We start from the raw sequence: 22,415 nt of genomic DNA, 5'->3' as shown, positions 1-22,415 counted from the left end.
CTTAAGAATCTGGAGGGTTCCTACTTTTTTTTCCAATTCAAAATTCGACAATTTTTCAGATGGGTTTCCAGTGCAGTAAGTAAATTTTCTTAAGATCAAATACAAGATCTTATTATGAATTTAAAAGTCTGGCGTTTTTCTTGAGTACTTAAAAAGCAAAAATGTTTAAAACGCAACTGTGATTGTTTAAATTTTAGTGATGATAAATATCTAAAAATAAATGTACATATAAAAAAAGCAAAATCAACTAAAAGAATGTAAGGTAAAATAATTATATGCATTTTTGACTACATGTTTTTTTTTATTTTTTCTACTTGTTCTTTCGTCTATGTTTTATTTCGTTTAATATTTTTAGTTTACATTGTGATCTTGTCATAAAAATCGTCGTTAATTGTATATTCTACTAATGACCTTGAATGACATTTTCGATGCATTTGTATGTTTTTGTGTTTTTATGTATTTATCTTTCGTTTATATAGTGAAACAACTGACATAATAAAGCCACATAATAAATAAACTACCGGTAATACAACCACCACGTGACGTCACACTCCTGCGACTGTTTACATCCAGCGTACGTGCGACGCCATCATGGCTCTTTTCCCAGCGTTTGCCGAAGTGTCGGAAGACAAAGTTGAAGATTCGTCGAAAGGTGGTAATTCGTTGATTCGTGTTACGCGTGTTTTGCGTTTTAGTGCATTCGAGTTAACATCCTTTTGTCTTTACCTGAAAGAAAACCAAGCTCATCCGTTAAGACTAAACATTTGCAACGGTCTTTAACGTCACCTCTCATTCGATCACAGCTAAAAGCGGTTCACATTTCCAATCAGGCAATAATAATAATAATATAAATAAATAATAATAATCATATAATCAATTTAATTGTGTGTTTTCCCTCCAGAATTAGACTGGCTCAACAATAAGAGTTTTCAGGCTGGAAATGCTCTTTCCCTTCACAGTCGCTTTTTAGAAAAGTCCATTGAAAAGCCAAACCAAAGGGAGGAAAGGTAGGAATGATCTTTCTTCTGCATGTAACCTACTAGTATCTTAAGTTGTCACTACAGCAGCATGTAGGACTCTGACAGCTACATGAGGTTCTGAAAAGGCTGTATAGAACATTTGAATGATAACATTTTACAGTTGATGCTTCTATTTTTAACTCAGTGTTGGAAAGGATATTACATGCTCTGATGGGGAAGAGAGGGGGGAGGATGATGGGCCTCCAAAGAAGAAGAAAAAGAAGAGTGAAAAAAAGAGGAAAAAGAAGAAAAAGCACAAAAAGAAGAGTGGGAGGCTTTCGGACAGTAGTGGATCAGACTCTGAAACCATCTATCCCAGTGATCTCAAGAGGGAAGATGAGGGGATTGGGTGAGAAGAAATACTCCTAATTTTTGTAGAAACTAAAAGCTTTTCCTCTGTTATGCATTTCTGTTTTGTTTTTTTGTGTGTGTTAATGCAGGCAACAGTCTGCTTCATTAGGAACTCGTTTTTCATGGTTGGATGACCTCCAGTTGCCTACAGAAAATCCATTCTGTGTGAACTGTAAACCAGACCTGGCCAACTGGACTTATAAGTCCCTGTACAGAGGAGACGTAGCTAGGTAGTGCACACATTCTCACAGAGATTTCTCTACACTTTGTTTTGTTTAGTTAAAAAAGGATCCTGAGAGCACTGGAAATCTAAGACCTGAAAATTGTAGAATAAAGACATAAAAAATGTGTTAAAACCCTGACCATTGTTTATCAATTCATGTTAGCTGTAAACATATTGAGTGTAGTGTTGAAAATCTAAAGGAAAACTGCAATCAATCAAAAACACTGTGCTATTTCCAAAATGTTAAAATAAGGAAATAAAAGACAGCATGACACTTTTGTACAACATCGTAAGCTAAATTTAAAATAAGACAATTAACTGCAGCTTTGTGACAACGTGTGTCTCTCTCAGGTATCGGAGAAAAGGAAGTTCCTGTTTAGGTCTGGACTTTCGCAGGCAGGGAGTCAGCTGGGAGGATTCTGAGACAAAGAAGAAGAAGAAGAAAGTCGCGGTCAATGGGAATGCAGCTGACAGATACTTTTCTGTAGCCACTCGAAAGCTGCTGCGGGCTGCGCCTCCTGTTCCTGTTGTCCCGGCGACACCTGAAAGTGGGGATGCACTCAACTCAACCACCTTCCTCCCTCTGGGTGATGCTGAACAGCACAACACAAGACATGAGTTAGGTAATGATTCAAGGATGTTAACACTAAATAAAACATCACTGACTATTGTGATTTACAAGATCCAAGTAAAGGTTTTGTTTGAGTATGCAAAGAGAAAGTTAGGTAAGACTCAAAAGTCCTTAAATGTTTGTTTTAAACATTGTTTTTTTTTTCCGGATCTTATTCAGATAGCAGAGCACAGACGTCAGTAAACCCCCTTGGCGTGTATGATTCATCCACCTCCCTGTGGATGCAGGGGAAGGGACCACTGCTTCAGGACGACGTGAAGCAGGTCACAGAAACAGAGGAAAAGTCTGAGTATGTGGCTGGAAGGACCGAAGAGTTTAACCGGCGACTCAGAGAGCAGCCAGCAGATACACATCTGTGGATAGAGTTCATTCGCTACCAGGTAATTGAGAAGAATATGTTGTTATATAAATGATAAAGATCTCCATCGAACCTAAAGGATAAAATGTGGAAATAGGGCACAGTTTTCACAAACAAGCTCTTCTAATTTCAAAATAAACCAAAGCTTTCTTATACATTTCATTTTTGTACTTTTTGTACGTTGATAGAACTTGTAGGATATAAATCCATGGAAAATAATAATATAATAATTATAAAGTTTGCTACTGTATCTGGACTTCCTCCGCTCTTCTAGGATGAGCTGAGTGCAGCTGCATTTGGAGGTGGCGAGGAGCAGCAGGGCAGTGATTTAGCGGAGCGCCGCAAGTCGTCCTATAGGGCGATTCTGGAGAAGAAGCTGAGCATTGCTGACAGAGCCGTGGAAACCAACCCCACTTGTGTCGCTCTGCAGCTTGAGAGGCTCCGGATCTGCCAGGACCTCTGGGAACCCTCCACTTTGGCTAAAGAGTGGAAGAAACTGGTAAATCTTGTGGTCTTGTTCACCTTTTGAGATGTTGGCTGATTTTTTTTTTTATGCATTTGTGGGCAATAATTAATATCTTTAGAGACAAATTATTCTCACTCCAAGTACTTAGAAATATTTAGGCATCCAAACTGGAGTAGAACAATTGCTAATGGTAGCTTCATATGCTATATTCTAGGTGTTTCTACATCCAAACAGCGCCCCCTTGTGGAAGAAATATCTGCTTTTTACGCAGAGCTACTTCAGCAGTTTCTCAGTGACAAAAGTCAACTCTGCATACGGAAAGTGTCTGAGCACGCTCAGCGCTGTTAGAGACGGCAGCATGGTGTCCCACCCAGCTTTGCCTGGAATTGAGGAGGATATGCTGGGTAAGATTTATTGACTATCTGAGACTATGCATAGGCTTTCATTTAACTTCCTGCACAGTTTGGTAATATTCTCTTTCATAAAGTGATTCAGAGCAGCATTAAAACCTTTGTCCCCAAATGAGCTTGTCTTTTTTTTTTGTGTGTGTGTTCAGATATCTTCACCCAGCAGTGTCATTTCTTGCGGCAGTCTGGTCACTGTGAGAAGGCGATTTCTCTGTTTCAGGCCATGATCGATTTTAGCTACTTCAAACCTGACAGTGTGAAAAAGCTCTCCACAAAGCAGCAGGTACACACACACACACACACGCCCGCACACGCACTTGCACAAGAACATTATAAAGAACAGTAAGAACATTAATCTGTAGCTGTTAGGGACTACTGAGAAAACCTGCTTGAATTTGTATAGAACTCTATGTATTAGTGGGATAATTGATGGAAATTGAATGTTTTATTACTCACAAACCTTCTTATAGGATCATCTGATACTCATAACACTGTGAACTCAGTGGGAACACTGAGCATCATTTTTAATAATTGCGTTCATGTACAAATTATCCAGATTCATCGGTTCTTTTTCTTCAGAAGCCAGGTGGAGGTTCCAACTGGACAACAATCACAAACACATAAAATGGCTCTGAGAGGATAATACAGGCTAAACACCAAGCTTCTGAAATGGTTGTTGCAAAGCCCCACCAGAGTCCAGCCATTTTAAACTCAACCAATTCTTTCTGTTGGTTGCTACGAATGTTTTGTGACTCTGGTATAACTCTGGTTTAACCACATTTTTGTGAGACTGTATAGTTCATCCACAATGAATTATCTGGCTGAAGGTGATCTGTATGCTAATATTCGCAACTGAAAATGTGTAACTATCCATTTATTTGGTTGTATTCCTGAGTCATGTTGAGAATATTTTATTTAGAAAAGGAAAAAAGAGGCAGAAAATTGTACTTTATGTTCCTGTTTCTGCAGGTTGATTTCTTTGAGACGTTCTGGGACAGCGGAGAGGCGAGAGTTGGGGAGATAGGAGCCCGAGGCTGGAAGGCCTGGATGACCCAACAAGAGCGAGGAGGATGGATTCAACCCCCTGCAGGTGAGATGCTTTTATTCACTTACAACTCAGTAAATTGGGATATGCGATTCACTGAGACTCGTTAGTCAGATTAAAAGTACCTTTTGAAAATAGCAAACTTTAAATAGGTAGAAAACATACTTATTAATTAGTCCATATTTATGTATTGTTTTTTTATTGGTCTAATGTAATAGTGTTATTTTAAATAATTGGTTTTCATTGACTGTGATTAATTAATCTATAGAAAGTGTTTCACTTAGTGAATTGAGTTACTGAAATAAATGAACTTTTCAGTAACATTCTAATTTATAGAGATGTGCCTGACAGCCTTACAGCTCCAAAGTACAAGTAGGATACATAGTTCATTATATGGATCAAATGGGGATGAGTTTGGTTTACAGATCCTTTAATGAGAGGTTTCTGTGTTTCCGTCTGCTTTCCGTTTCGCCACACTTAGAGGAGGAAGAAGAGGAGGAAGAAGAAGAGGACGAAGAGGAGGTGAAAGACCGGAGTCAGCCCAGAGGGACCGTCTGGCTGGATGTGGAGTCGTCCCGTGAAGCAGCTCACTGGTTGCCCTGGAGACCTGACAAAGCCAAAGGCCAATCAGAGGAGGACTGTGAGGACCCTGACAGACAGGTGCTGCTTTCTGATGATCTGATGACGTTTGAAGTTCGATCTTGGAACAGGTTTAAAGATATTTACTTCATTGAAACATCTCTGTTTCATCCTTTTTCCATGTCCAGGTGCTGTTTGATGACATCGGCCCATCCCTTATTTGTCTGACTTCACCAGAACTCCAACTGCGGTTTCTTCTCAGTTTCTTGGCCTTTCTGGGTTTTCCGGTAGATTTTGTGCTCTCTGCTGCCCCCTATCAGCCGAGCATACTCCTGGAGAACCTCTCACTGCTCACTCAAGGTAATAAAATAACTGGAAGTTTTCTAAATTTTTTAATAAATTAAAGTGAGTCAATATCCTTGAATAATCTATACAGTTTGCATGAATAATTGGGTGTTAGAACCTGTTAAAAATCTATCAAAATTCAGTTATGAAGGCTAGGTCCTTTATCTAAATACCACCTATCAATAAGAGACACTTTAACACATATTTACAGATATTTAACATGTTCTTTGGAAATAGCATTTCAATGTGATAATAACTATAATACCTTAAATACTGTGGATGAACTCAGTGTGAGTGAGAAGTTGCTGTAGGTAATCTGGAGCATATTTTATAGGTACTTAAAAGCCGATACATGCATATAAGGTTAGATTAAAGGAGTCCACCTACAATTATCATAAGGACCATTACAGATGTGTTTCCTTCATGTCTCACAGGTGCAGAGCTCCAGCGTCCTCTGACTTCCTTTAACCTCCTTGAGACGGGGATTAACCCCGTAGGTCACATGACCACTCTCCAAGGAACAAGGAAGTGGTTGGGGCTTGGAAAGCAGGGTGAGAAGCTTCTCACCAATGTGTTCAGCATGCTGCAGCCTTTCCTTCCTCCTCCCCATCGAGCCGTTCTGTCTCTCAGCTGGATGCTGTACGAGAAGCTGAAGGTAGACCTAGAGCAGCTCAGAAACAAGCTTCACCAGCAACAGATCTCTTTGTTTTCTTTCAAAGTGTTTTTAAGTTTATAGAGGCCAAGATTAGTAGTTCATCTCTACAAGTTGCAAAACTCACAAAAGAAATTATACTTCTTGAAAAACATAGAAGAGGAAGTTGAAGGCGGTTGTACACTATCATAAAGTAATGCCTTCAAACTTTTCAGTCACATATTTTTCTGTATTTGTTAGGTTTTGCGCTGCCTGCGCAGCGGCAACAAAAAGCGGCTTCGCGCTCAGGGAAAGAGCAGCAAGCGGGTTGCCAAGAGACTCCTCAAAGAACCCGACAATCGCTCGTCCCTGGTGCTGTGGAGGGAGTACGCACACCTGGAGTGGGTGCTGGGCAACCTGGACGAGGCTCGGAAGGTGTTCTCCACGGCGACGGCGATGGGAGGAACCAGGGTCCTTAGTAGTCCTGCTCTGTGTGAGCTGTGCCTCCTGTGGTCCCAGCTGGAGGTGGAGAACTCGGCAAAGGAGCCGGGAGGAGTTGCTGATGCAACGACGTCGCCAGCTGTTGCAGTTCTGACCAGACTGGCAGAAGGAACGTCTTCATCTTCATCCTCCCAGACCTTAACCCCAGTTTCAATCCTGAAGGCCAGGAGATCGTATGATCAGGCTCTGAGCTCCAGCCTGTCATCTCTGGACCAGAAGATCCAGAATCATCAGCTCGACGGAAACGGTGAGCGGTCTGTGTTTTATTGTCTCCTTGTAGAGACACAAATTAAATCCAAGGAGAACGTTTCAGTTTGGTCTGATTAGAGCACATACTTCTGAGAATTACCATCCAGATTTCATTGTCAGGGTTTCAGTCACATTCTGACTGTTGAGATGAGAAACGAATAAACCAGAATAGAATAACTAAAGTATCACAGGATCATAAATAATGCAAAGACTTTTAACAAAGATGTGTATTTCTAATCACTTTTACAACAAACAACACATATTCCAAATTCTGCTAAAATAATAAATCATATTAATTATTATAATATTGTTATCTATAAAATTGATTTATTTCAATTGCAATTAATAGATTTAAAGAAAGTTGGTTTTTTTTAATGGAGCTAAAATTCAAAGCACATTTTTAACATTCCACAGAATATTATTTGCAAGTCAGAATTCACACATTTTGATATTATAAAGAATAAAAGTAAATCCAAGAAGCAGTTTTCAGGGAAACAATGAATTAACCAGGATTAATTGTGTTTTTTCGATTTTATTCTCATCTGTCAAACACAGATCTGTACAATTAATAAATCATTTAAATAGAACCTGCCTGATAGCATGAAGTAGAATAAAAGATCTCAAAAGGCCGATAACCATGTCCTGGATTTCAAGAACAGAAGGGAAAACAAAATCTTTGACATCTGTTTCCAGGAAGTCTGAAATTATCTAATAACTTTGCTCCTTCAGGACTTGGATAATAACTTTTTTTTGCTGAACCAATGAAGCCTTCAATAGAAAAAAAGCTTTTTCTGATACTATGTTTCTTTTTCTGTTTAAATATGAAACATTTGGGTCTGACAAAATGAAAAGAAACATTAAAAATATGTAAGGGGGGAAAATACTATTTCATAATCTTTGAGGTCAGATTGGTTACTTGTTTGACATTCCAGTAACATTGTTTGGTTTGGTTCTTCTTGCTTGTTGCAACAGCCCAAGATGAGCCGCAAGAAGAGAAGCTGAGGCTAAGAGGTCTGGTTGGCTGCTATGCTCTGTTTCAGTACCTAACAGTGAGCATCCAAGCTGCTAATGCTGTCTACAGCCAGGCCAGAGAGAGGATGGAGGACCTGCACCGCTCATTAACACCTGAAAGACAGCTCGACCACGATGAGGCAACCAGCCGGCCAAGTCGTTCCGTCCTCAGCCATCATGTCAGCTGGTTGGCTTCAGACTGTGAGGCTTTAGCAGTGCAACAGGCGGCTCTGCTGAGATACAACAATGGTGTCGGTGTGTGTCCTTTGGCAACACTGAGGCAGATGCTTACCTGTTCCCTCTCAGCTTGGCCCTGCAGCGCCCCCCTGTGGAGTGTTTACATTCAGGTCTGCTCCTAAAAAAAAACACATCTTCCCCCTTCAGAGGCTAAAATTAAAGCAGTGGTCAGAAATGATGAGCGTCTGTGTGTTTTAGGTGGAGAACCGTTACCATAGCGCCGGCCGGGCACGCCGGTTTTTCCACACTGTAACCAGAGACAACAGCAGCAGCGTGGTACCCCGTCTGTTTGCTATTGTTGCTGAACAGCATAGGAAGCAGCTGGTGGATGCAGCTCAGAGGTGAGGCTGAAAGTGATGATGAGTATCAACAACAAAAATACAGTCAAAGGAAAGTACACCTTCCTCCATTTTTGGACTTTTACCTAAAAGGACATAATCTGGTCTTTACAGGGTTCATTCACAAAAAAAAAAAACATTTAGGACAACTGATGACCTTCCCAGAAAATGTACTCAAAGTTCAGAGCTTGCAGTGCTTGCAGAAATAACAAAAAAGAATAATAGCCCCCAGAAAAAGACTCAACATTGTTAGAGAGGAGAAAGTCTCTTCTCTGGGGTGTACTCCATTACTTCAATGCATGTAGGTTCAAGTTAGCATTAACTTCCTGAATTGTTAGGCAAATTTGTGGTATTTGCAAATGCAGAACCTTGGAGTCACTCTGTTGTCTTCGCTAGTATTCAGGAGTCAAATGTGAGGCCTTCAGTCCAACAGCTCGGCAGAAGCACTCATACCAACCAACACTAGGTTATGATAATTATTTTTATTAATCAGACTGAATGCTTTTTATTTGGCCTGAGACATAAAACCCTCGGACGTAAACAGGGTGTGCATTCTTTTAGCAATGACTGTATAAATACAAACTTATTATAAACAAATTTAATCAGAAATGTTAACATCATTTGTAGGTCTTGTTGCTCAGATGAGGCCCTGCCCATACTACCAGAAAATGGTCTCAGCAACCGCATCCGCGGACTGTTCGAGGGCGCCACATCAACAGAGATGGGTGCTCATTGTCCTCTACTGTGGAGGATGTACATCCATTTCCTGGTGAGATGATAAATGTCTCATAACATATGCAAAGACACAATTAATACCTGTCAAGAACAGCTGCAACAACTGTGCATATAGTTATCTTGATTAACTTCCAGCCTAGCTAGATTAATTATCTTGTTTTATTATATAACATTTTTATTTCAAAGGAAACATCTTGTGCTTCTGTGTCAATATAGGTGTCAGAGGGGAAGGTAGATAAAGCCAGAGGGATATTTTACAAAGCACTGCAGAACATTCCCTGGGTGAAGGTAAAACTCAGATTAAAAGTTACCTTAATTTTACTTATGTATTTAATTTATCTTCTCTTTGTGCTAACACTTTGTATATATTAAACAGGGTTTGTATATGGATGCGGTGCAGTTGTTCCCTGACCACCTGCAGGAGTTTGTGGATCTGATGACAGAGAAGGAACTCCGACTAAGACTGCCTTTGGAGGAGCTGGATATACTCCTGGAAGACTGAAAGCACTCAGATGTTTTGTTTGTTGAATGTTTACTTTGGTGTTTCCTATTAAAATACTTCAGTGCAAAGTTATAATATACTTCAAATTGTTATTGTAAAGATCTTCTCAGTAATAAAAATAGTTTATATGTTTTGGGGTTTTTTTGTTTTTGTTATACGTTTTTACATTTTAAACTAAGTTTAAGTAGAGAATCTCACTTTTACTTTTATCCCGTATTTCCGTGGTAGCAAAGGTCTTATTCCTTCTTTCGGTCTGAGGCTCACCACTTTATTAGGCAACACACCTGTAGATTACCTGCGAGTCATCACCTGCTCTTTTTTCTACTACGTTGTAGCTGTGGAGACGTTGCCCTCATTGCCGCTCCGTGCTTTGACGCATTGCAGATCCCTCTGAGCCAATCACTGGCCCCTTTACACTGGTAGAGTATGCGGGTTTGTCTTATCCAATCAGAGAACGTCTTTCAAAAGCAAAGCCAAAGCGTCCTCAGCGCTCCGAGTTTGGACGCTTAGATCCGTATCCTTCCGCTTGAATAAAAGTAGGCGTAACATAAAATAGTCCATCACTCTCGAGTGACCGTGCAAGCAAGGTGACCAAATAAGCGCATGAGATTTTTTCCCCCCCAAACTTACGTATTGTTATAGCAATAGACCTAAAAGTGTTTTGTTTCTGCAAAGCAGTGTTTCTAAGATTAGTGTAGCACAAATTAAATGGATATTTTAATACCTAAAGTTACAACAGTACATATATATGTACTCAGGCTTAGAATCACACTTAAAGCAAAGCAATATGCATTATTTCAAAAGGAAGCCACCCATGCAACAATGTGGACATTATATGGAAGTCAAAAATCCTAAAAGTCCTACCCCTTAACCGTTTTAAAATTTTACAGTCATCTGGAAAAATAAAAATGGATTAAACGGCTTTCAGAACCAATGTTAGGTTTGGTCCGAGCTTGAATTGTCTGACAAATAGCCTCAAATATGATTTTGGAATACTTTGCTATGCATAGAACTTCATGTTTGTCTGCCAGATGTCCACGTCTCCTGGATTCAAAACAATCTCAAATCATCAGCCCTCCACTATTAGGCTTGACAGTTGGTGAGTTGTTTGAGTTTACTTTAGGTGTTTACTTTTCTCTGGGCCTGCTGCTGTGCATTGTGACCAAACACCTTATCTTCGGTGAACTCTGACAACACAGTTCTAAAAGTGTTGGGGTTCTTTCAGATGCAGTTTTGCAAGTGGTGCCACAATGTTGTTTTTATATAAAGATGTTTTTTTAACAGTATTTTTTTTTTAGTTCTTTTTTACGTAATTGATTATTTTAATATAACTGAGGACTGTTCATCCTTAGTGCTTAATTTACTAATATAAGGCATTTACTTCCACATAGTAAAAAAACACAGCATACATTTTTTTACATTAACAAACTACAGAAACGAGAAAAAAACATGAATAAAATCACGGATTAAAGTAATGTTCAAGTAGGCTACCTATAAAGAAATAGTTATAATAATAATTATGCTATTTTTATTCATTGTTACAGTAAAATGGTGAAGGTAAAAACTGAAATGAATCCAAGGAACCAGTTAGTTATGGCTTTTGTGCCAGCGCATATTATAAGAAAATAATTTCGTATCATCTCTTCTGTATAGAGACTAGGAACCGTCCAGAATTATGAGGAAGTATTTAAGCAACGTCACATGGTATCAACCATAAAGTAAAAGCTTGTGGTAGCTAATGAAATTATCCAATATATACCCTGAAAGGAAGAAAAAATAACGCTTTCAAATCCCATCATGGCTTCATGTCTAACAGCGTCTTCTTCTTCTTCTTCTTTTCCTTTTTTATGGCGGTTGGCAAACAACTTTTAGATGTGCATTACCGCCATCTACTGGAATGGAGTGTGGATCGGGACGCTAACTATATACACCCCCCTCAAAACAAAACAAAACAATAAAATAAAAAAATAAAAAATGAAAATAAAAAAAATAATAATAATAAAATAACAACACTTAAATCTTTTCTATCAATTTTGTTTTCTTAAGATAATTAATTAAATAACTTATATCTTTAGAATTAGAAATTTTTCCCAAAATATCTTGTAAATTTAACTGTAATTTATTTTCTTGTAACCGGCAAACTAATTTCCTTCTCTCAACAGAATATTTGGTACAGAACAACAAAACATGTTTTACTGTCTCTTCTTGACCACAAAAATCACAACTTCCAGTTCGATGCTTTCCTATTTTAAATAAATTACTGTTTAACCTTGTATGTCCAAAACGCAACCTAGATATAACTGTTTCCTCTTTTCTATTTCGTCCCGTTCTCCTCATTGCACCAACTTTTCTTTGAATACTGTACATCCATCTACCAGTTCTATCTTCCTCCCACTGTCTCTGCCATCTTTCCTTAACCTTTTGTTTAATAATAGATTTGATTTCTTCTCTACTAAATGGAACTAATATATCAATATCACTATATTTTGAAGCTAGTTTCGCATATTTATCAGCCAACTCATTCCCTCTTATTCCTATATGTGATGGTATCCATGTAAATATAACTAATAACCCCATTGCTTGAATTCTATATGTTATTAACTGAATTTCTAATAAAAGATCCGGTCTACTATTAGCATGATTATTTTTTAATGAATATAAAGAAGAACTTGAATCAGAGCATACTATGCTTCTTAATGGACGGACTTCCTCAATCCATCCTAAAGCTAAAATAATTCCCATCATCTCTCCAGTATAAACTGATACTCCATCAGTAATTCTTTTACATTTTTTAACTTTGAATTCTGGAACAATGAAAGATACCCCATTACTGCTATTTGAGTTTTTAGACGCATCTGTAAAAACTTGGACATATCCATAGTACTTACTGTCTAAATATGATTGAACCAAATATGGATCTGAAATGTTTTCTCCTTTCCTTTTCTCCAACAAAGTTAAATCAACAACATTATTATGAAATAGAGACGGATAAACTGGTGAAAGAGGAACTGTTTGACTAATGTTTATATCAGATAAACCAAAATCTTGTATAACATTTTCTATCTCCCATCCAAAAGAATTTAATTTCTTCTTTTCTTTTTCCCAACTAGATTTTAAAATGTCTTGACATGGATGATTTCCATCATGGCCCTTTAAATTACACCAATAATTGGACTTTAACTGTAATCTTCTGAGATTAAGTGGCATCTCTCCCATTTCTATTAGCAAAGCTGACGTTGGAGTTGTTCTAACTGCTCCTGTACATAACCTCAAGGCTTGATACTGAATACATCTAACAGCGTCCCAGAAGCCGAGCAAAGTTGTACTCCTCCATAGTGCGGATGAATACAGTGAACAGCAGAGTGGTGATTCGCCAGGTCTCCCCGCCTTTAGCTAGCAGCAGCAACACTCAGTGGCACCCGTCCATTTCCTCTCTTCTCAACCGCCGGCAGGCTAACAGCTCAAACTCCCACAGACATGGTGAGTATCTAACCAAGTGCAATTTGCCATTGTGTACGAATTGAAATTGTGATTGTTTTGCGGTGACTTTTGAGGTCCATTTTCGGTTCGGGAGAGTATCGTTGCTAAAACATCCCGGTGCCTCAGTGATTCGCACACGGGGCGAGCCGGGCAGACGCGGGTGGACCGACTTGAACCGTTGACGCTGTGGGTTATATCAAACGCGTCTCACCGTGGAAGTACCGCAGAATGGCGCTGTTAGGTGTGTAAAATGTTACCGTCACTCATAGGTTGTGGCCGTTCTGCTTGTTAGCATCACAGCTATTACCTCACCCCGTCCAATGAATGGTTTTCCGGCATTTGACAGCCGCCTTGTCAGCTAACGATGCATTTCCCCCCCCACCCCCTCTGCATGAACTGTTCAAAAGGTTTTCTTAAGAAAATGGTACAATTGATGTTCACCCCGAAGCCTTCATATTAATAATACATGTGAGAATTGAGTATATAAAAAAGAGCTACGGTTGAGTGGGTAATGTTCTATACGTTTCTGAAGTCATTTTTGTAATGGATGTCAAAATCAAACATGTTTCGTAATGTGTTTTAACTATATTTGGACATTATAATCACCCACAGACACAGACTGAAATTGAATCTTCCTGCTTCTACCACAGAATTGAATACGCTGTGTGTAAAAATCCAGATCGCTATCTGCGGAGCGAGTGAAACAGAGCCTGGATAGGTGGAGATATGTATGCTCTGGAGACGAGGGGAATAAAGTGAGGATCCATGTGTTTGAATGAGATAGGCAGCTGGAATACAGAAAGTTGAAGTACCTGGGGTCAGTAGCGACTCTTGCAGTAATGACGCCCTGGGTTTGTCCCTCTTCCTGCCGCCCACCACACATTAATTGATCTGAGTTGATTGACCAGTTCTTTTCAGCTCATCTCAATCCAAAGTCCCAATTTCAAGAAAGCATTGAATTTCACCCCTTTCTTTGTTTTTACACACTAAAATGATGTTTTAGCAATACTAGATTATATTTTAAACTATTTGACCAGTGTAGGATAATCCAATTGTGGAATAAATATGTACAACCTAGTCAAATTCAGCAACAGTTTTGTTGCAAATGATTTGTAAATCTAATGACGACTTTTAAACTTTGACTTGAAAACAAAGTTTTTGTTTAGGTTCTACGCTGTCCTGTCATTCACATTGACTGAACATGCAAAGCAAAAATAACTTGGGGGTACAATTTAGGTAATTTCCAAGCAAGTATGTGGGGACAGTGGAGAGGAAATGATCCCTTTTAATGGGAGGGAGCCACCATGACTCAGGGAGACCAGTCATCTGCTGTGACTCACTAGAGCAGGGGTGGGCAATCCTGGTCCTCGAGGGCCGGTGTCCTGCAACTCTTGCAAGTCTCCCTGGTCCAACACACTTGAATCCAGCAGCTGAATCACCTCCCAAGTGCAGTCAGGTTCTCCAGAGTCCTGCTAATGACCTCATTATTTGACTCAGGTGTGTTGAAGTGGAGATGCATCTAAAAGTTGCAGGAGTCCGGCCCTCGAGGCCTGGAGTTGCCCACCCCTGCACTAGAGGCTCAGAGGGCATATTGGGATGATTGTCAGGGGTGATGTGTAACAGTTTATTACCAGCTGTAGTAGTGACAAGGAAGATTTATAATCAGGTAGCGAGCAAAGGTTACACCATGAAAAAAAAATCAGTGCTATATTTATGCATCAGCCATTAAATAACCCAAAAAAGAGGAATATGGTGTTGCTGTGACTCAAAGAGATACATAGGACGGCCAGAAGAGCCCCAGTCTGTGTGTGAGGCCAGAATGATAACAAGGTATCAATCAGCTGTAGCAGTAAGTAATCAGCTGGAGCAACAAGCTCCAACCAGGAAAAGTCTGGTAGTAATTAGCCCTGACCTTCTCATCTGTGCAGGGGAGTTTCTCTGATTTGGATGCAGAGAGAAACAAATCTGTGAACAAGTATTCACGCCAGTAAACCTGAAACGTCTCCGCCAGCAGGTCTCTAAAGGACAAAGTAGGTCTCTAAAGAGAAAGTAGCTGCTGCAAAAATCTGATTCCAGGTTGGGAGGAAGTGTAGACACCGACCAAATCAATTTTTAGTAATGTCATTATCCTCTGAGAAACGGATTTAGTCAAATCAGTGAGGCCGGTGATTTTGAACGACTTGGAGATTTGGTACTAATAGAAAACAGTGAGCAGAGCAGAGACTGTTCAGATTGTCATTGAGATGAACAAAAGTGGAGAGAATTAGAAAGGAACATCTCTGAGGGAAAGGTTGATTGTTGAGGCTCAGATGGGTTGGACATGTAAGATCATAAAGATTAAACAGAAATGAGGGGATGAAAGCAGAATGCAGAGAGTGAATGAATGAAGATTTATTTGAAAAGTATTTAGAATATGAGTAACCTTATTGCCCCTCAGTGGAGAAATTCAAGTGCAGCAGCAGAGTGGCAGGTATTCAAAGCATGTAGATTCACACAAAGATAAAAATGCAAATGTATATTTTTTCCATTGATGGGGAGAAAACTGGTGATGTTTGCTACTCCCCACAAAAAGTTACATTCCTGATAGTCGGCCAATAAAGTGTCCATCCACCTCATAAGAGGAATGCAGACAGTAGAATAAAACTTGTTCTACAATGGATAGAACAATAATTAGGCCTGTGTCAGTAATCTGATCTCGATTTCTGTACAAATATCCGATCTGTTTTCGTCTACCTGTTGCAAATAGTTGGGTGAACTGGATCAGTGCCAGATCATGCCTTGGCCCTTTTACAGATGGATTAAAGTGATATTAAAGATGAATGGATGTCTTTGGTTGAAGTTGTGTTTTTTTTGTTTGTTTGTTTTGTTTCCCCTTAAGTATAATTTGATTTCTATTTTCTTGTTTTACAAAAAAAAAAGTAAAAATGTAAGTATTTTTTATTATTATTATTCTATAATAAAATGAGTTGTGCTTGATGGTTTCTTTATAATAGTTGTAGCTATTAACTAGGAGTCATCTAAGCCAAAGCTCACATTAGATTTCCAGTCCATGTCAGCTGGGAAACGAGTGTCTGTATTTGCTTGATGGCGTCCTTAACAAACCTATTGATCTTTGATTTTATAATTGCTAATTCAAGAATCATTTCCATTTCAGTTTTATGAATAGTCATGTGTTTTTGCAACCATTTGCAGGCAATTAAAGAGTTAAATGTTTTAAAAGTCGGCTGTACGGACTCCCTCCTCAGCTTGTACCATCTGCTGGAACAGGAACATGATCTCTACAGCTAGACATTTCTCTACCTTAAGTGAAGTCTTAGCAGCTTGTCAAACATCGTTGAGCAGATCAGTTATTATTCTCCAGCAGCTGCTTGGTTGTAAAAATACCTGTGTGAATTAATTTCTTAATCATTTCCCAGCCATCTTATTAATAAACTGTTTTCAGTGCAGCGCTCTGACACAAAGGTGTTTTATGATAGCAGAGGGTTAAAATCAGTGTGTGTTCTGGTTTGTTTGTTGGAGACAAGGTCATAAATGGAGACTACAAGGCTGTTGCCAGGTAATAAATGACAGATGTAAAGACTCTGCTCGGTGTTCTCAAAGCATCCCAGCTCCTTGTGAAACAGGCAGATAGGAATCCCTGCCACAAGTTTACGATTTCTTTTTAAGGTTAAAATCAAATGAAGGCTGAATACATTATTGTGGGGCTGGGAAAGTATTGTAAATTTTCATTGAAATTTCAAGTTTTATTGTCAAGTAAGACTGTTTTATTTGTTGGCTGTTACATTCCCTTGTCATGACAGTCTCTCATTCCTCAAGCAAATAATGCCTGAAACTCTGGAGATCAGAGAATATTGGAAGCTTTACTGAAGAAAATGGGAATTTATTGCAGCAGAAAGCATCAGTGCAATATTTACCACTAATTTTGAGCTGTGTGACTTCTTCATGTTGTATATCTTACTACAATGCAGTTTTGCTTTGTGTCATTTAATTTCATGTATTACAGTCCCTAGAAACTCTTTTGACATAAGCAGCTCTCAGAATGGAGAGGAAACCCTGATTCCCATATTATGATACATTCTCTTCAAGCTACTTTATATTCATGCAGATTTTTGAGTAATTTTGATAAAGTAATGTTATGATCTGGTCATTTGTAAGCATATTTCATAGTGATTCGATCTAATCAGTGTCAGCTGCTTTTTATTTTTTGTATTTACAGTTGGTGTATAGTTTTTGTTTTTTCCCCCCTTTATTGCCCTGTGATAAGTAGCTAAAGTAATAACTCTCCAGATTACTGTGCAGCAGGGCAGGTAGGAATTATAAAATGAAGATTTGTACGAGTTCAGGGCAGTGAATTAAAAAAAAAAGTTTGTTAACTTACCTTAAACCAATCTTAACTGTCCTGAGAGTGAATACCAAAACAGGTTTGTGTGTGTGACTCACACATTTAGTGCCTGCGGATGAAGTGACTCTCCATGCAGTGCAGGAGGTTGGCTGACGGCTAACTGATCCCTCCCAGGAGATGCAACTGTAGCTGGGAGCTGACAGGCTGCAGATTAACGCATACATGCAGACACAAAGAAAAGGCTTGTGACCCCTTCTGGTGCGGACACTTTTTACTCTCACACACTTAAAATCAATTTCCTGACATGTTTGACCGACCCTCCACCAGCATGGCCTCCTGGCCTCTGCCCACACTCTTCATCTGTAGAGCCCATGCAGAGGCCGCACACTCCGCCAGCGGCTCCATGGTTAGCCGTGGCGTTTACAGGTGGTACTAATCCACACTGTGCCACCAGTATGGCACCGGATGCACCAAGGGAAGGAAAAGGACAGCGTCTGGACTCGTACGCCCACACCTGTAAGATGATTGACGGTTGTACTTATTGAGAGACAGATAGAAGGACAAGTTGCCAGGACGGCGTCAACAGAAAAGCCAGCTGTTACATCAGTTTGTCATCTAGATCAAGGAGGAGAGCTGCCACCTGTCAGGTCGCTCCGATCTGCTGGGATTGTGGAAAACTCTGTCATCCATCAGCTTCTAGAAGGACTGAAAGACGGGTCTGGCCATTTTCCAGCCACCTTTTCACCGTTCAGGCCTCCGTCTAACAAACCCAGGAGGATTAAAATCATCCAGCCACTTAAATATTTTTTCTTTGATGCAATTGTTGGGATGACAGGATATGCTGCTTCTCTGGTACTTCTCAATCTGTTTGTCAATTGAGACCGAATGATAGATGTCTGGCCATTATTCTTACCATCCAGCCATAACACGGGATATTTGCCCTTCCTGCCACTGTTCCCTCATTATGCTGCCTCAGAAAGTGGCCATGTACTCAGCAGAGGATGAGCTGGTGAGCCTTTCCACGGTCTACGAGCTCTTAGACGAACAACAGCATTATTACATGGAGCTCATCCAGCAGCAGGAGAGGAACTACAGGGCCTTCCTGCAGATGTTGATGGACACTTCTTCCAGCCGCATGGACAGCCTGGTGCGTGAAATGCAGGACCTGAGGAACAACCTGCAGAGGACCAAAGCTGAGCTGGCGGAGGTTAAGAAACAGGGCGTGCAGAATAGCAAGCAAGCCGAGTTCCTGGCTGAGGGCTTGATGATGGTCCAGGGGGCACTGGATGGGGTCGGCATGAAAACCAGAGACACTAGTGGAGGAACAAAAGGAAAAGCTCTGGATGTAAAGCAGAGCAGAGGAGGATCAGTGTTGAGGTTTGATGGGAGAGGAGTTAGAGGCACAGGAGCAAAAAAGTCAGAACCAAAAGCTGCAAAACTGGTGGCAGACCTCACAGATATCCGCTTCGAAGATTTTAAGGTTGTCAGCAGAATTAAGGGAGTCTACCTAATGGTTTGGTTAATGGGGGCTTTTATGCAACATGCTTTTAGTGTCCATGTGTGACCCACTTCAAAAAGTCTGTTCTGTCTCCTTTTAGGCTGACCAACTAACAGAAGAGCAGATTGCTGGTAAGACGAGTCAACTCAAACCCTGTTTCTCAACCTTCAGGTTGAAATTTTAGTTTAATTGTCATCTTCTTTTTCCTGCCCAGAATTCAAGGAGGCCTTCTCCTTGTTTGATAAAGATGGAGATGGTACCATCACCACCAAAGAGCTGGGCACAGTCATGAGGTCACTGGGTCAAAACCCAACTGAAGCTGAACTCCAGGATATGATCAATGAGGTGGATGCTGATGGTACGCCGCTTTCTTTAAACTTTCTGCTGTTCAGAATCTTTTCACCTGATGTGACTGTGTGTGGAATGAACCCACCAAAAACATGCCACACGAAGCAAATAAAGTAATTTTTATACTGCATCATGTAAAGTCAGTGAAACATTTTTAAATGGAATACAAAGCATAAAATGTAACAATTTTTATGATAAAATCTATTATAAACCAGTTTGAAAGAACATGTATATATTAAAGCCAAAAGGATCTAATTAAAAACCCTGTCAAACAAAATAAATCTTTCAATCTCCTGTGACAGTCATTCAAATGTCTTAACGCCCGTTCATATAATGCTGTGGTGGAATCCTGTTTCTCCTGAATCTACAGTCAACCACTGACACAAAATGGTTCACCAGCTCACACTGGCATTGAAATATTGTTTATTAATATAGTATGTCCCCCCCCTATGATTATTTCTATGAATGCCATCAACTTCAAGCCCCACCAGACATATTAATAGTTCCTAATCCATTAAACACTTTGATCAATTAGTCTAATTAAAAATAATTTCATGTTGGTGAAAACTGTTTTTAAAATGATTAAACATCATAGAAAAACACATTTTACACCAAAATACACAGCCAGTTTAATGTTTGCAAACTTGCAAAAATAAAACTGCACAAAAATTCCCAGGGACTCATAAGGTAAAAAATGTGCCATAATGCATGTCTGTCTGTCTTGTGTCCTCCAGGCAATGGGACTATCGACTTCCCCGAGTTTCTAACTATGATGGCACGAAAAATGAAGGACACAGATAGTGAGGAGGAGATCCGGGAGGCCTTCAGAGTCTTTGATAAGGTGGGCCCGGGTGTGTGTGTGAGAGAGAGAGCTGGTGTGACAGAAGTGCGAATGTTATAATTGACCAACCGTGTGTGCCTTGTCCAGGATGGTAACGGATACATCAGTGCAGCAGAGCTCCGTCACGTAATGACCAACCTGGGAGAGAAGCTTACGGACGAAGAGGTCGACGAGATGATAAGGGAGGCCGACATCGACGGCGATGGACAAGTCAATTATGAAGGTATCCGATCTAAAATGACTGCATGCGGCAGCTTCTGCGACTTTCAAATAAAAACATTATTCTGATTGTTTTCTCTCTCTCTCCTCCACAGAGTTTGTTCAGATGATGACCGCCAAATGAACTGAACTTACAAAGAATCAGTCAAATGTTTCACTTACCTCTTATTGCAAAAATCTACATTTAATCATACTGTTCTGTATAGACAATTTAAACTGAATGTTGGAATAATGAAAATCTGTCCATATAAACAAGTTCAAAAAAAGGTAAAGGCAAAAAAAAAAAAATCCAATAATCTGCATGTACTGGCTTGTATTCCCCATCTCCTCTGCGCTGAGCTGACCAATCACATCTCGGCTCATTAGACTAGCAGCCTCGTGCAGCCGGCTACTTCGGCCGCTGCTCCTCTGCTTCTTGGTTCCATCTGCCTGATGTCATGATGATTTGGGCGGGTCAACTGCCTTTTCTTCTATAAAGTCTTGTTTTACTTTCCCTTCATGCATGCAGCGTTAACATGGGTTACTGTTGAGATCTCGGTGACAGAGAGCTGTCGTTGGACCTCAGGAGGAAGGGGTGGATGGGAGGGAGCAAACCAATGGGACGTTCGCTTGGCTAAATAAAGTCAGTGATATTTTTAAGAAAAATTAAAATGGAATAAACTAATTTTAGATTTGGTTCCCCATCATGTCTATTAATCACTTTATCCTTTTGTGTGTTTACCTTTTTTTTCTTTTTCTTTTTATTGAGGGTGAAATGCCCCTTTGGCAGTCTTTGTCTTATCCAATATGGAGGAATGGGTGGGCTTTAAAGATGATTATATACAAGCACAGCTTCTGAGGCTACATCTGCACCAACGCTTGTACCAGTATGAGTATTAGTTTGGATGTTTACAGGCACTGAGTAACGTGAAATCTGAGTTATCTCGCTGCAGACGGGTGCAGGCTGCTGCCTCGAAGGCTGTGCGTGTATGACTCCACGTGGTGGGGCGAGTTTCAGCTTAATGGGGGACAGGGTCGGCGCTTTGCAGCATTTCTACCTTGTTTTTGTGTGTGAGTTTGCCTGTGTGCGTGTGGGTGCAGCGAGGCCCGGCCCGGTCCAGTCCAGCTGTCCTGTTCGGTTCAGTTGATCTGCATTCCAAGATGTACAATGCTAGTCTTTACATTTTGTTTTTCCAATAAAATCTCATGAACTAAATTCGACGGGTGTTTGTGTATTTGTAGACGAGCTGACGTGTTTGTTTTTTTCCTCTGGGGGTGGCGCAGCTTTAAGATGACTCATCAAAGCCTCTAACTGTGTGTGATGTCTTGCTGAGCCCACCGAACATATTTTTTAAAAGGAACCTCGACTATCAGAAAACACTGAAAGTTAAGTGCTGCAACATCACCATTAAAAGAAGCCTTGGCTTTTTCTTTCTCCCCCCCAAAGAACAGTTATCGAAGACTAACCACAAATTATTCTGCAGTTCATCAGGGTGTGTGTGTGTGTGGTGAAAAAATTCTCCGGGTTGCCACAAATGGCTGCCGATGAGTTGTTGCTAGGCAACAGAAACACAGATGGAAATGGAGGAGAAATGGGCAGCAGAAAACCGTGGGAGTAAGAGGATAGATTTGACAATTATAGAATCAGAGATCCAGCATCATAACCTACAGAACTGACAGAAACGACATTATTTCAAGTGTGATTCTCATCAGTAGTAGATCTGGACTCTGCAAGAAGATATTGGATGTTTGTATGATTGGGAATCGGACAGGATAAGTGTAGGAGGTGTTGAATGCATTTCTCACAGTAGCTGGAGTTATGTAACTGTCTGAAGAGTAATTTTACACAATACTGCTCTGTACTGGCATTCCAGTTCAGAGTTTCCAATGTACCGCATTATATTCTTCTACGGAGACAGTTCAACTTTACATTTTTCTACTGACAGAAGACAAAACTGGGTCAGGTTTTCTGGATGCAGTCAAAAGAAAATGCACCTTCTTTCAATTCTAGGATTCTGCCATCAGAACAAAATCAGGATGAAGCTGTTCTTTATGAGGCTCTGACGTTTAATCCTACCCT

The 22,415-nt window shown here is 40.0% G+C and overlaps 2 protein-coding genes across 3 annotated transcripts; both read left to right on the top strand.

The window, feature by feature from the left end:
- The first annotated feature begins 515 nt into the window (after positions 1 to 515).
- Positions 516 to 9,761, top strand: nrde2 (NRDE-2, necessary for RNA interference, domain containing). 2 transcript variants are annotated; one of them, XM_028000131.1, is made up of 19 exons: positions 516 to 652; positions 902 to 1,007; positions 1,165 to 1,368; positions 1,460 to 1,600; positions 1,945 to 2,216; positions 2,384 to 2,604; positions 2,857 to 3,081; positions 3,263 to 3,452; positions 3,605 to 3,738; positions 4,425 to 4,545; positions 4,982 to 5,160; positions 5,268 to 5,439; positions 5,859 to 6,079; positions 6,317 to 6,803; positions 7,778 to 8,163; positions 8,252 to 8,394; positions 9,019 to 9,160; positions 9,343 to 9,414; positions 9,503 to 9,761. In XM_028000131.1, the coding sequence occupies exons 1-19, from the start codon at positions 592 to 594 to the stop codon at positions 9,626 to 9,628; spliced, it is 3,603 nt and encodes a 1,200-aa protein (XP_027855932.1). In that variant the 5' UTR covers positions 516 to 591; the 3' UTR covers positions 9,629 to 9,761. The 2 variants fall into 2 exon arrangements, with proteins under 2 accessions (XP_027855932.1, XP_027855931.1); XM_028000130.1 differs by having other exon boundaries at positions 556 to 655.
- Positions 9,762 to 12,961: 3,200 nt separating this feature from the next.
- LOC114134100 (calmodulin) lies at positions 12,962 to 21,551 on the top strand. The gene is made up of 6 exons (XM_028000403.1): positions 12,962 to 13,108; positions 19,049 to 19,079; positions 19,163 to 19,306; positions 20,031 to 20,137; positions 20,225 to 20,360; positions 20,452 to 21,551. Exons 1-6 carry the CDS (start codon positions 13,106 to 13,108, stop codon positions 20,478 to 20,480), a joined length of 450 nt encoding a protein of 149 aa, XP_027856204.1. The 5' UTR covers positions 12,962 to 13,105; the 3' UTR covers positions 20,481 to 21,551.
- The last annotated feature ends 864 nt before the right edge of the window (positions 21,552 to 22,415 follow it).

The sequence above is a fragment of the Xiphophorus couchianus genome, chromosome 19 (assembly GCF_001444195.1).
Source record: "Xiphophorus couchianus chromosome 19, X_couchianus-1.0, whole genome shotgun sequence".
Classification (NCBI taxonomy): Eukaryota; Metazoa; Chordata; class Actinopteri; order Cyprinodontiformes; family Poeciliidae; genus Xiphophorus; species Xiphophorus couchianus.
The sequence above is the reverse complement of the archived record's forward strand: the minus strand, read 5'-3'. Positions and strand labels throughout refer to the sequence as shown.

Coding starts and splice junctions, on each gene's coding strand:
- LOC114134100 (XM_028000403.1), top strand. Junction 19,080..19,162: donor AACAGAAGAGCAGATTGCTG/GTAAGACGAGTC, acceptor TTTCCTGCCCAG/AATTCAAGGAGGCCTTCTCC. Junction 20,361..20,451: donor TGGACAAGTCAATTATGAAG/GTATCCGATCTA, acceptor TCTCCTCCACAG/AGTTTGTTCAGATGATGACC.
- nrde2 (XM_028000130.1), top strand. CDS start 592: ATGGCTCTTTTCCCAGCGTTTGCCGAAGTGTCGGAAGACAAAGTTGAA. Junction 3,453..3,604: donor AATTGAGGAGGATATGCTGG/GTAAGATTTATT, acceptor GTGTGTGTTCAG/ATATCTTCACCCAGCAGTGT. Junction 8,395..9,018: donor CTGGTGGATGCAGCTCAGAG/GTGAGGCTGAAA, acceptor CATCATTTGTAG/GTCTTGTTGCTCAGATGAGG.